This window comes from Meleagris gallopavo, chromosome 6 (assembly GCF_905368555.1).
Source record: "Meleagris gallopavo chromosome 6, MGAL_WU_HG_1.1, whole genome shotgun sequence".
In the NCBI taxonomy this organism is placed as follows: domain Eukaryota; kingdom Metazoa; phylum Chordata; class Aves; order Galliformes; family Phasianidae; genus Meleagris; species Meleagris gallopavo.
Genome location: NC_139409.1, coordinates 25,793,555 through 25,808,811, shown reverse-complemented (window position 1 = coordinate 25,808,811; position 15,257 = coordinate 25,793,555). Strand labels below are relative to the sequence as shown.

General features: G+C 33.0%; 1 protein-coding gene across 1 annotated transcript in view; it reads right to left on the bottom strand.

The window, feature by feature from the left end:
- The window catches only part of PHF14 (PHD finger protein 14), a 174,235-nt gene that overhangs the window by 129,478 nt on the left and 29,500 nt on the right, over positions 1-15,257 (bottom strand). The window contains exons 4-6 of the mRNA XM_085226963.1: positions 13,598-14,244; positions 8,949-9,093; positions 1,355-1,514 (exon numbers count right to left, since the gene is read on the bottom strand). Of these exons, the coding sequence (XP_085083089.1) occupies positions 1,355-1,514; positions 8,949-9,093; positions 13,598-14,244 (952 nt within the window). The remainder of the gene's footprint in view (positions 1-1,354; positions 1,515-8,948; positions 9,094-13,597; positions 14,245-15,257) is intronic.

Genomic DNA, 15,257 nt, shown 5'->3' with positions numbered 1-15,257 from the left:
AGGACTGGAACTCCAAAAATACTTTAAAACAAGCACAAGTTCAAATACACTGTCAAAATTACTCACTGCAAATCTTGACTCATTTATATAAATTCCCCCCACTAACAGTACATTTTCTTGTATTTTCAGTGCTCCCCCGCATAGGATGTATGTAGAAGACATGAATTGAGGAAAAGATTTAACAAGTATATCTGTAAAACACATCTCAGCTACAAATTGAGAAGCTGAGCTCAATGTATATCCAATACAGGAAGGTAGTTGCTCTCCAAAGATGATGTTAAACAAAGCTTTCCAAAATACCATCCAGAGCTCTGCTGATCTTTTAATGAGGAGAGGATTTGTCCATTACAGTGTCAGCAATAGTACAAGTTTGTGTAAGACATGAATGGGCAAAAAAAATGTTTTGGCTTATATTACAAGACAGTTACAGTCATCTAAACATGACTCCTGGTATTTAAGTACAAAAAACAGTAAACTGTGAAGACCATTACAAGCCAGTAGATGGAAAAAGACCAAGGATATGGTTATACTTCACTATTTGCTACTTCCAAATACGTTGTACCATAATATATTGCTTCACGTAAATGATAATGCATCTACTGGTTCACACTGAATAATAGGAAAGGTCTGAATTTTAAAACATTTGTACTAATACTGAATAACTGAATTTTTTCCAGTTCATCCACAATCGTCAGTAAGACATCTGCAGACTTTTGCAATCCTACATATCAAGCACCTGAAAGTTTTATATGTCACTGCAAACCTACAATTTACATAATTGTAAAGTGTATGGAAAAATAACTTAATTGCTGTGATCTAAATAATATTATATTCATTAACGTTAGCCAAAAAACAGACTTGATAATTGATAAATCTGCTCCCTTCTTTATTGCAGAAAATAAGTTACCATTAACACTCACATATTAGTTTATTTTTTAAATATAAAGAAATGGAAGATATTGCATGAGAAAGATCTACTCTATCCAGTAAGACATCTCTACACATACAATACATGGTGATTTCATGTTGGGTAACAAGTATTATCACTTCCTGAAGTAGTGATTTATTGCTTTACTTAGAAACATCTGTTGCTTATACATCAATAAACCATCATGCTCAAATTCAAGTTAAGACAACATCTTCCCAACTGAATATTAGAACATTAGGTGTGCAAAAAAAAAAAAAAGATTGAGTGACTGCCTATCCAGTGAGCATCCCACTCTAAAATGAACTGAGAAAAAGAATACTAAAGCTTAATTTATGACCCTATTGCCTATAGGAATAGACTAGGGCAAAATCCCATCTTTAAATTTAAGCTGATATCAATTTAAAATGGCAGTTTCTTCAGCCTTACCTGCCTGCATCTGTCTCCTTGAAGATTCCATCTTGGTTAGGACACAGTTCACAACTAGGTGTGACACCACATTTGCATGCATCACAAAACCAGGGTTCAGTGGAATTTTCTGAAGCTGAGCTCATGATAGAATCACTCTCTCCATCAACACCATAGCAACCTTCACACATAAAAAAAAAATGGAAGAAAATATAAGGAAAGACAAGTAGGCATACAGTTCTTAGTTATGATTTTCAACAGGAAATATACACACACGCAGCTTAATGACAATGAAAATCCCAAGAAAGCATCCAATATTTCTGCAAGAGTAACTTTAATGCAAAATTTCTATTTTTACAGAGGATCTAATTCTAAAACTTGATATAGTATATGGGAATGTCTTAGATTGCAATAAAAAAAATGAGAAGGTTTACTTTACCCTGTTCTTTCAGTCTATTCATTATGAAGTAATAAACTTAGACTTAAATGAACCCAGAGACACTGAGCAAGAAACAAAGCATTTTTTTCAATTAAATACATATATTTCAGATTAAATATAACATCTAAGGAAAAATTTAAGAAATTCTATAAAATACTGAAATATGCTATTCCTTAGTGTCTTTAGACAATTCTCAGCTTATTTAATATCCTGTAAGATCTTTTATACATCTTTCCTCCACTGTGGCAATTCTAGAGCTTCTGCTTATCTATACGTCTTCTCGTGCAGCCTGGAAACTCTACTTTCAGTTGAATTAACAGTCTTACCAAACTATAACACGGTTTCTAAAATTCTCCAATAATACTAGCAGCATGTGATGAATCCATGTGTATCATTGAGTTAAAGGTTTGAGGGCATGTCTAAGGTTCAAGACGTTCCTATCTTTCTCCCTCCCACTACTCTCAATTAAACATTTTTGTTGTCTTTTTTTTTTTTTTAAATGAGTTGATCATGCCAGCAGTATGCAGACAACAAATATCCATTCCACTTTTCCACTTCACATTCAATATCCAATTCAGCAAGAGAACGTACACATTAAGAAAAACCAAACGTATTCTTAAAACCCCTGAAACATAAATCTAAGACCTTTTGTAACTTTAAAATCAAAGTATTATTTGACAAGCACAGATTGAGTTTTGACAGACCACTTAAAAACATTTTTATATATTTATCAATCATCATCACTGTTTTTAGCTGGTTTTAAATTATGATTAAATTCATTGTGTCTCAATTCTTTTTTTGGTATAGTCAGTGTGTTTTTATGTTTTTGAGGTGTCACTTCATGCTTAATAGCCATGAGGTCAGGAAAATTTTTCTTCAAAATGATTTAGAAGCTTGTTACTTCAATTTTGGACAAATTTGGACAAGAGTAAGAGAGGTATGACTACTGCTCTAAATGACAAAGAAAACTCAAAGTTTATCATCAAAAAACTATACTTCTGCATATGCCACACTGAATATTTATCTGCTGCTCAGTGCAAAAAAAAAAAAAAAAAAAAAAAAAAAATTCACTGTCAACATCAAAGCAGAGACCTTACTGAAAGATTAAATTCAGTTGTTTTCCAGATAAGAGAGATCAAGTAGCAATTTTGCTTGCAGAGCAGTTAAATCCTTTAATTTTATAATTAAATAGAAATGTAATTTATTAGTTTGGTTCTCTACTGATTGTAGTAAAACAGCAACAGTGCTCTAACCCCCTTTATGACAGCAACAGAGATAATAATTTGAAACTATATTCAGAAAGTAATCAGAAACAATATAGGTACCATTTAAGAAATACAGTCCCCCATTACAGCATGGCGTTCATCAATAAATATTAAACTAAGACAAAAGTATGTTCTGTTTTTGTTTTTGTTTTAAATAAGAAGTAGTATTCCAGAATCAAGAGATAAATAATGCTCAGAAATGCATCCACAGACAAGTTGCATTAGGTATACAAAATACCATCTAGCTCACTTATAAACTGATTCGAATTTCTTTAGCATCCCAGTAGCTTTAAGGAGCATTGTAGATAGCCCTTTTTTTTTTTTTTTAATTGTAATGCCACAATGTTGAATAACTGCCAGCAAAACACCTTTTAAACAATTACATTAATGTACAAACACATAGCCCACTGATATCATATAGGTGATGAAAAATTTACTTTTTAAGAAGTCTGCAGACTTAAAAAAAAAAAAAAAAAAAAAAAAAAAAAAAAAAAAAAAACATTTCCCTAAATAATTTTACTAAAAATTACATAACACCATAGGAGGAAAAATACTGTCATCAGTCAATACAGCAAAATAAGATTAGTTTCTTCCAAACACTGACTCTTCTACAATCAAGTGTAATTAGATTTGCTTTTCCAAACAAATCGTCATCAGTCTACTAAAATTACAATGGTGTCATATCTTCACTCTGAAGGATTTACTAGTTACACTTATAATTCATTTATAGCTAATGTTTTCTTCCTTTTTCCTAGAAAACTTCTACACGCATTAGCTGTAATTATTTCCACCCTTATCACGTACATTGACATCAAAATTGTCTTTTCTGTAACACCACAAATCTAGGTCATTTTCTCATGAGGATTTATAACTCAAGTATTTTTTCCTAATTCATACAACTGTCTTAGTGATAGCTTTAAAGACTTCAAGATCTTTAACAGGTCAGTATATGTCAGTCAATATGTCCTATACCATATAACATCATGCTCAGCAATAAAACTGGAGGAAGGGATGGCCAGGGCGGGCTACTGCTGCTGCTTGGAGGCTGGCTGGGCATCATCAGTTGGTGGCAAGGAATTGCACTGTGCATCACTCCTTTCTGTATTCTTTTATCAGTATTAATTTCCCTACGTTTTCTATCCTACTAAATCATCTTTATCACAATCCACATGTTTTAACTTTGTATTCATTTATTTTCTAATTCTCTCAATCATTCCTTCAGGAAAGAGAGGTGGAGTGAGCAAACAGCTGTGTGGTCCGAAGCTGCCTGAGTTAAATCACAGCATGCGACAAACACACCAAAACAATCTTGTCTAGAAGAGTTGAAGGAAAGGAAATCCAGCAAGAATGCTACTGGCTGGTAAATAAAGTAAATACTACACAAAACACTAATGATGTTATTTGGCATCAAGATGTCAAATGTACAGGAAGAGCTGTAACAACATTTTTTATTTTTTAAACAAGACACACAACAAATCCTCTCAGTTTTACTTCAGTTGACATAAGAAGATAAAAGCACAAAACCCTACTGTAGAAATGTATGGACTGGGCTAAAACTCTCATTTTCAGTCTAAGTAAAAGTCCAACAGCTACAAACTCTGTCAAAGGTAAAGAAAGCTGCTGAGTAACAACAACATTTTCAAAAAACATTTCTCAAAGTTTCTCAATATATTGAGTTCATATTTTCCTCTTGCTATCATTAGTTGTAATAGTAACTGTGAACTGAAAGCCTAAATTGATCAGATTAATATTACTTTTTCAAAACAGTTAATGGAATGTTATATGCACACAAACTGTGTACAATTTATCAAGTACATACAAACAAGCAAATATACTAAACAGGATTCATCAATTAACGCTGATGAAAAAGGTGGATTTGCAGTCCTAAACTATGCCACACTTTTAATGGCTGTCAATTAATTTCAAATAACAGTTTAACAACCATCCTAAAAGACATACATCATTTTTTACGTTGAAAAATAAAGTGTTTTCTACTACAGACCTAAAACACAGTTTGTATATTAAATCAGACAGTACAGAAAGCATTTCATTAAAAAAATTAAATGCAGTTTTTTTCCCCAAGGTTGTCTAAAAAGTTACAATACAGAGATTGTAAGTTCAGTCTTTAAAAACAGATGCATTTTCTTATTTTACCAAAGTACTATTCTTCTACCTCAGACAATTAATTATCTAACTATTTCATTTTAGGATCCTTAAAACTTTGAGGTGTACAGTGGCTCAAGTTATTATCATGTGCCTTCCTCTCCAGTGCCTGAAAAACGAAATTGTTCTTTTAACTAAGGTTCTCAGTGCTACTTTTATGTCTCTAAAATGCATAGGCATACAGACATGAAACAGCTGCTGGACAAATCTTTCCAAACTTTTTTTAAACAATTACTATGATAAGCATGACAAAGCTGTTCTAGCTGACCCTCCTGTACTAACTGTTGGGAATCGTGGTTTTTGAAACAGAAAGCAATGTAACAGCTCACTACCACTCTATCTCACAAGCAACATTAGGAGGTAATCTTCCAGGTTCTTTCTCAATGCAGCACAGTTGCTTAGGTGGTGTGACTACCTTAGGATTGAAAGGCTAACAAGAAGAAGATAATTCTTGTATTGAAAACGATAGGTTTCAGTTATTGGAGTTACTGCACCTGGAATCTAGTTTTGGACTATGAGAGCCTCTTCTCAATCAGTGCTCATGATGTGTCCACGTTTCTGTATTCCTTATTATTCTGTCACTCTGTCTGCTATTTCCTTGAATGCTTCTTGCACTAAACAATAAAGCTATACGAGAGCAAAGCCCATGAATTTAAATACATGAAAGTCAAGAAGTTGAAATTCTCCTAGCATTTACGCTTCCACAAACTGAATCTACGTATTATGACTGCAGTTGTCTACTGAATGTAATTTCATACAAAAAACTAACTTTATTTCCTGAATTTAAGTCCACCGTATACTGCCATTAGCTTATTTTTATGCATTATCATTAAAATGAAATTACAAACACTTTAAAATGCTAGCATTAAAACAAGTGTTCTGAAATGTATGCCACTGAGGGAAAAGGGAAGAGAGAACTAATCCTCTCCAAGGATAATTTTTTGCCAAACTGAACGTCTGCATATGCTAACAACAGCCACGTATATTTCAAATCCTGATCTAATTATAAAGCTTATGAAAGCATGAACTTAGGCAAACTGTAGGTTTCCAAAAATAAATGCTGACAGATAACAATATTTGAAATACATTACATTCAATCCTTAACTGTTTCAGAAGTTTAGAATAAAGATATTACCCATGCACAATAAATCTACAAGACTATTTTTATTTAGTTAAGGGAAAGTACTAGAGTACATAACAAGACAAAAATGAATGTTTACACCAGACATAAGAAGACCAAGGTAAGCATCAAAATTAAAGCACATGTAGACTACACTGCTGCTTTTAGCAAGTTAAGCTTTATTTCCCACCATATCCAGTATGCAAATGTAAAAAAAAAAACAAAAAAAAAAAAAACACCAGAGGGGATGGAAAAGTAACAGCTAGAAAAAAGTGGAACTTCTCTTTCTTATTTAATTCCCAGCAAATAACACAAGGGAAATAGCTGGCAAGCATACTATCTACAGTTATGTCATATCTTATGCAATCAAAAAATATGCAATCAATATGTCACAATAACTGACATCATAGTTAGGGGTGTCCTGCTATTACAAGATCTTACCACAAAAGCATTTATCCAAAGTGACAGATTACTGCCTGAAGATGATTTTTTTTTTTTGTAAAAAGAAATGATAATTATTTGCACACTGAAGTAAATATACAAGCAACTGTCCAACTACAAATTCAAACTTTTTTTTTTCCTAGCAATATAAGCTGCTTTTTTTCCCCTTAAGAAAAAAGGATTAATATGTGAATTGAGAACAAATGTAGTTGATGAACACTATAATTTACAGACTGAACTTAAGATTTCTTTTAGACATAAAAATGTCAAGTATAAGACTGGGTATTAGTATGCACATGTATGCTGCTTGCGTAGGTTATGGGGTAGTTACAGACTCCTGACTAGAAAAAAAATGTCATTTGCTCTTCAAAGGTGAGAGTTTTTACAAGCTGTCTGCACAGAAAAGTAGTTTTAGGATGAGTCACGCAGGCCACATATATGATACGAACACCACACACAGGGTTGCCCTAAAAGGAAATAAATTTCTAGCAATCTCAACATCTGTCAGTAAGGCAAACAAAGAGTTCACTAGGCACCCACAATTTTATGTCCAAACTATAATCTCCCTATACATCTTGGCCAAATAATAATGTTTCTCCAGAGCTCTGATGAAGTTACTCCCACATGAGTTATCACTCTTCCTTCCTATTGAAGACATCGTGCAATTAATGCAAGAGAGCAAATCAAAAGGAATGCCAATCATTACTGAGCAGGCAAATACTACATCTAGTGGTTAAAGTACTTGTACCAATTACTCAGGCGCACATGTAATGAGCAGTATGCACAGAGGAAAGCTAGCTGTGCTAGAAAAGTCAAACTACATGGAGCAAGAGTGAAGGGAGATCTGGACTGTGAAGGAATTTAAGAGTTACAGTGCATCTCAATACTGAGCAGTAGGCATCTAAAAACGAGGATGGAATTCCACCTGCCATTTCCTAATTGGCATTAAACAAGGAACTGAACCACAGATGAGTATATGAAAAATATTGCTTTGAAACCATTTTTAAATTTGTGAAAACAAAAGTGGAGCAGCAGATAAGGAAAAGCATTTCCTACATGAAAAGTCATGCACCAATGAACAACTCCAACCAATGTTAAAAGGGCATAAACTACATACATTATACAAATATCATTCATGCCTTTAAAGAATGAAAGTCTACCTTCTTTTAACTTCAAGGATTTAAGTAGCCTATCTTATTTAAAAAGAGAATAGTACAGGATAGCAGAAATAATAAAAAGTTTTCATTAAAAAGAAAACTAAGTTGTCAAGAATATAGAATTTAAATTTCAACAAAATATGTATGTCTATCTCTATTTTTCTCTTGAGGATGGAAGATCAAGTAGATAAAGAGCAAAAACAATACAGTCTCATCATTCTTGTAAGGGCCATTAAAGTTCCACACACTAATCTCATGATCACCCAGGAAGTGCTCCTTTAAAAAAAAAAAAAAAAACAGTGAAAACTTGACTATAGAAACCTATTTTTCTCATCTTTTGAGATCATCTTTTAACTTACCAGTATGTCAACAAATTACAGAAAATTGCAACCAAGTTATTACTTCAGAACAGTATTCACAGAAAATATCAGATCATTTTTCTTGAATCCTCCCCAATACACTGTAAGAAAGACCTCCTACACTTAATATAAACATCTACTAGATGTCAAAGCAATTAGTAAATCAACAATTTAAGTATGTTTTAACTTTAAAATTGCCATTAAAAATTAGAGGCCCAGGCTAGCTGTTAAATACCACATTCAATTCTTTTCTCATCTCTCTGCCTTTTTAGTACAGCAAAAATACAAGCAAAAGTCCCTTTCTCCTATAAACTCTCCTATTCTCACTATCTTCCACCCAATCATGCAATCAAATTTGCATACTGAAATAGACAAGACAAAATTTCATCTGATATTAAATCCTAAAGTCTCGAAAATACAATCTATAGTCAGAAGCATTAGCAAAATGTCATCAATTTCACAGGTACACGTAAACCATGACCTATCCTGTACTTTCTTGTATTAGCTTTCCTAAAATAGATGAATGCAATACTACAAAGAATCCATGTGGCACTACAAAAAATTACTCACCAGAGTTCAAAGGCTTAGTTTTTTTTTGAAGCAAGTAAAAATTTTAATAGAAGTAAAGCTTATGCTTTCCTCATGCATTAACAATGAAGGAATTGTATTACCTTCATGCACTGTTATTCCACAGTTGTCACACTGGATTATTTCATCAGCATCTTCACTGTTATCTCCAAGACAAACGCAACAAATCAAAATATGGTCCATTTTCTGGGAACTCCAATTTTGGGACTTCTCAAGGATCAAGGAGTCCTAATATAAAGAAAATGAATGCACATGAATTACAACAGGAATTTCAATTTTATTTAAAGCAGAAGATCTGTTATTTGTTCAATTTTTTTTTAAAAAAAGAACAACAAAAAGCCTCAAATACTTCTCTGTTGTTATCAAAACATTCAAACTCTTCATCCACAAAATTAAAAGCTGGGATGGATACAATCTGATCTTGCTAAGTTTGTAGTTCTGTTAGTACTGAAATCATATATTTGACTCTGAAGAGAAACAACAGAAAGCCATCTAAAAAGGAAAAGACCACCACCAAAAAAAAAAAAAAAGTGACCTTCAATACTCTAATATTTAGAAAGGAAGATCCCCTTTGTTGGAGAAAAAAAAAAAAAAAAGAAAGGACAAAAAAACCCAACCACCTTCTTATATTGTTGTATTAAAACCTGAAAATAAAGAGTTAATAAAAGCCTGATGAGTCTACACATAAATAAAGTATAACAATTTATTGACTCAGTTGTTTTACTTTTTACTTGCAAATGTATATGCCTCTATGCAAAATTGTATAATATATTAAAACAACTTATTTTCTTCTTATAGGATATGCAAGGAAATCCAATGTTCATTTTTGCAACCTTCAATGTGTATTACAATACTCAAAGAATACTCTTCTTAAAAGGAGTTTCTTTAAGGAAACAAAGCAGTGCCTCACAAACCAAATAAGGTTGGATGTGAATTTCCACTTTTTCCATAAAAACCATCACCTCAGCTTCTTATTATTTCAAGCGTGAGGTACATTGACTGTCTCTTATACAAAAGTTTCATGACTTTTGTAAATTTTCTTCTTTCCTATACTAAAAGCAAACAGAGTATGGACTACCTTCGCTGGTGATATGAAGGTTTATAGGGACTAGACACATAGCTGAAAGAAAAAAAAAAAAAAAACAGGAAAAAGAAGAAAGTAAGACTTTTAGAGCAGATGCGGATAGTTCAGGGCTAAATGGCATCCATTCAACACACTAAAGGCCTGAGAATATTACAAGATGCTGCAGTGTATTAAATAGGGGAAAAAAATTAAGGTGGAAAGTTTCCTTTCAAACTTCTTTTCCTCTTTCGACTCCATTCCCCCCATTTATGAATAAAAAAAAAAAAAACACATAGTACCAATACAGTGCTTTCATATCCAAAGCAGATAAAAATTATTATGAATGGTAAATGAAACAGATATTTTTTCTCAAAGATCTTAAATTCTTTCACCAGTCTACGCAATTATTATTCTATGGTAGTCTGCCAATCTGATACAGCCTCTGCTCAAAGTTTTCAATGAATCACTGATAAAGCTTTTTTCTACTTCAGGTTTATCCAGAGCAGGTATTTGGAGGGTGGGAGGGATATCTTTGCTTTTTCTAGCTGATCTCAACTGGCTTATTCCAAATAGAAGTGGCTTGTTAGAAAGTTATTGATGTAGAGAACCACAAAGATACTTCTGGTTTTGGAATCTCCCATCTATATTCTCTAAAGGAAAGAAAGATGGCCTACAAATTTCAAACAAAAAAATTCCACCTCATCTAGAGGTAAAAAATAAAAAAAATAAATAAATGAAAGACAACATAATTGTTCATAAGATCATGCTCTTCCCCTAACGAATACAGTCTTACTAAGCATTTCTTCCATCTTCCTTTTAGGAGGAAACTATGAAGTACTTTGAGTCAAGCAAGAAACTTGCACATATTTGTCAAAAATATTGCGTCACACCATTACTCATAATAGACACACAGTTCAAATAGCAGATACTCCCTAACTTTGGCAGACTAACTGTTCAGTACCATCAGCTTGTTGGAAGCATCTCACATGCCTACAGAAATCAGTTTCTTCTGACTATATTTTCAACTTAAACTAGTACTTTGTTCATTAACATAAACTTAAAATACATTTGCAATCTCTACTGTCACAGAAGTCCAAAGTCTGGTAACTAAAAAAAACCCAACATTATAGTAAATGCACAGAACTGCACTGTAAAAAAACAAACAAACAAAAAAAAAACATACGCAAACATGAGCAAAACAAAAAAGTAATGGAAGGTCCAATCTAGGGTTAGGATTCACAGCTATCTTGATTTACATTACGTGTGGAAAGCCAGCAGGTCAAATGCAGACCAAAATAGCTTTGTTTTCCATGCAGATAGACACAGACTTGGAGAAAAAGGCAGGAACCAGTCAAACAACTCCTGTTCCCTATCCAAGTGAGAATAAGGACTTCACTCAAGATATATGTCTACCTATTTATAAACTTAATGAGATCTTAAAAAACAGTAATTATCACAATCACCTCACTAGGAATAAGAGAATCCCATGAAGTGGTAGCAATTTATAAAAACACAAAAGTATCATTTCTCTAATGATGCTTGACCTTGCAAAAGAAAGTTACGTTTGTCTGCCTCTGCTCAATACAGTACAAAAGCACATAGCATTTCATTACAGGACAGGTTAAAAGACTCTCTATCCACGTCTCAAAATATTTTAAGTGCAGAACAATGAAATAAAAACTGCACACCAATCAAAAAAAGGAACTGGGCAGCAAAAAATTGAAGAATGCATACTAAGGACTAGAATATATACAACATATACTACAATATTCAGAGTTAACTACCTGAACAATCTTTCACGCAGTAATTATGCCTTAAGACATCTGTTTTTCTAAGAACTTAGCTTCTGCAATGTAATGAGATTTTGCAAGACAGCTTTTTTTTTTCCCCCACAGTATTGACTGTTAAAAATAGAGTTGAATATTAATCTAAAAATGAGTCTAGAATCCAGTGTATAGATACTATTGCAATACTCTTAGCTAGAAGATCTGTTCACAAACAGCATTCAGCTTCACAGTTACAGAATTCTAATGTGAATTGCAAAATTTCAAATTCTGATTTTTATCTTTTGTTTATGTCTTAAATTCAAGGAGGAATATATGCATACTAAGAAGGTTCCCAAAAGATGCATTTTAAGACTGCTCTGAGTCTCTGAAGCAGGCATCTTTTTCCAAGTCAATGGAAATTTAGGACATCTTGAAGAATATATCCCTAACAATCTATGATTAGATTTCCACTCTTATATGGGAAACAACACTGGAAGGAAATAACCCATCTCCCAGTGATGACATGGTTCTCATCATTGATACTGGCAAAGCCCCTTCAGCTCCTGAGCAAAGATAGTACAGGTAACAACACAAGAACCGTGTTGTACAGAGCTTGATAATGAAAGATAAACAGTAGTCTGATCAGATAGAAAGATCTTTATATCTGCCAAAATGAAACCATTTCACAGGCCAGCTTAGATGTGTAACAAAAGAGAAACAGTCTGCAGACTGTAAATGGCATACAAGTTTAAAAATAAGAATACTCTCTTATTACTATTACTTATTACTCTTATTACTACTCCAAGCAGCATATAATGTTGTAAACAACATTTCTAAGCATCATCATTCATTTATCAGTAAATAGCTACAGAAAATTTTAAAAAAAAAAATCTAGAACTACGCATTTTTAAACAATTTGATTATTTCTTGTTATTAAAACTGCACATCTGGTTTGCAATTATACATACATATATACATCAAAATCTGGAACAGAGATCACTGATTCCTCCAGTTATTATGCTTATTCATTAAAATAAAGTCTAAATGAAGCAGCAACACTTTAAATTGTTATACTCTACGATTTAGGGAAGGTCTAATTTACGCTGCAATTGTTTCCTGAAAATAGAATGAAGATTTTACAATAACTTTTAACTTTTTTTACTCTATTTAAGATTTTGCTACTGGAGGAGAAGTCAGCCATCCTGGTAGCCTACTATCTTTTAATTTTTCCATGGGCACAACCTCTATGTAACTGTACTGGAAAAGAAAGTTTCATTATTAGACACTTACCATAATATTTTCAGATTCTACAAATAGAAAATAGTTACTGCAATGATCAAGTGCACAAATACTTCTGAACACTGTAGGGAATTACTTCACTTGTATGCATTATATGTAAAACCAACATAAATTGTAATGATTGTCCTTAGATTTTTACCCAACTGCGTATATTTACTTACTTAGAATTCTAGCATTCAGACTTTGATGTTTGTGACAAAGAAGGGCTGGGATAAAGAATACCCTATTATTTAGCTATTATGAGAATGCGATGTTTCTAATTTTTATAACATTATAGATGTGCTACATCTAACCTACAACTAACCTAAATATTCTGCTATTGCATGCTGATTTGCAGACCAAATCTTGTATTTGCTTCAGAATTAATTCAATCACCCTTCCCATTAAAGCCAAGAGAAGTCTGTCTATTGACTTTAGTGGCAATGGATCGGCCAAATGGTCCGAGCAAGTTTATTTAATAAGCAGTGAGCGCCCAATTTTGCCTATTTGTTTATTCCTCTAAACACAATCCAGGCAATCAGTTTAACTTTTCAAATTAAAGAACAGCACTGGGGAGTAGTTTCCATTTCTCAAGAGATATATTATAGAAAGTTGGTTGCACTACCTCATTACTCTTGCTTTGTGAAAGAGCCAGGCTATCATTTGTCAGTTCCTCATCATCTGCATTATTTCTGTTAAGAACTTTACTCTTCTTCTTCTTGGATCCTCCATCACTAGCTGTGCTGCTATTATCTTCTTCGTTACCTTCCTCATCATTGTCATCCTCATCACTTCCACTCCCATCATCTTCATCATCCTCATTATCTCCATCACTCCCTTCTTTTCGCAGTGCATTTTTCCCTTTTTTCTTCTCAGGAGTAGGCCGCCAGTCATTGTCATCTTCACTATCATAATCATCCATATCATTTAGTTCTTCCATTGACACAAAATCCAGTAAAGGTCGGTTCCTGCGCAAATTCCATTTTTTTGGTTCACTTGCTTGTTCATCAGCCACAGGATCAGTTTCTGCTGCTTTCTCTTTTTCTTTCTTCTTTTTTGGCTTCTCTTCTTCATCTTCTTGCTCCTTCTTTTCAGTTTTAATTATCTCTTTGTCTGCTGTTGGCACTTCTTCAGCAGAGCTCTTTGGCTGTTGCTCTTCTACTTTCTCTTCTGCTGGTTCCTCCTCCAATATATTTTCTTCTGATTCAGTACAGGAACCTTCTCCACTGTCCTTTGATGCATCTTCGCTTCCATGACCACTTCCTTCAGAATCTGTTGAGTATATGAAAATTTAAAAAGAAGTTCCGAAACAAATGTACCCCCAAAAATAAAATCTGTTGAAGCAAGTTGTTAAACAAAAGAATGATGCATGTTCCTCCCTAATAAGGAAATCCACCTTTTTTTTTTTTCCAATTGGTCTCCAAATACTGCTATTTCAAGTGCTATGTTGAGAATCTGTTAAACATCAGTCCATTTTAAAATGGCAAAAAAAGATGGTAAAATTTATTAAATGAACATTAAATGTCCATTTGAACTGCAGCTATTATTAATATTAACAATAAGTGAAGTGTCATTTTAATAAAAGAGTATTCAGTTTTTAATTTTTGGAGATGTTTTCTAAGTTTAGAAAAATCTATATTAAAAAAAAGAAGAATGTGGCTAATCCTATAAATTCATTTCTGTTATTGGTTTATTTTTATGATTGAGGTTTCCTTCAATATTAGTTACAAGCTATATATGAACTATGCTTCATTCAGCATTAAGTCTGCACAACAGCGCTGAATTCTAGCTTCAGACAACCCACATGATATTTTTTCGAGTGCATTAATTAACACAAGCAGTTTGTGCATGATCAAGGAACAAAAAAGGATCCGTATGTAAAAAAAAAATAATAATAATCACAAAAATAAAGGCATCTGTAATACAAATTACACAAGAATTATTGAAAAAGATGACAAGCGAACTTGTTAATTTTTACAAAGATCATCCTCCTTGACTGTCTTCCATCTTATATCTTCCTACTGCTTTTCACTTACAGTATTTGTCTTAATGAAGAAAAACCAAAGAGAAGACTTTTTTAAAAATTAAATGTTAAGTTGCTTGATCCAATGTAGGGATCAACTGCACAACTGCTACATTTTTCAGTTTGTTCAGAGCCTTCATCAACTCCTCGTTGCACTGTCAGATTTTATTAAATAGATGGAGAGAAGAAACATTTTGGTACGTGAATTAAATAAATATATATATTTATTCATTTTACTTACCACACATAAATATGACACTGA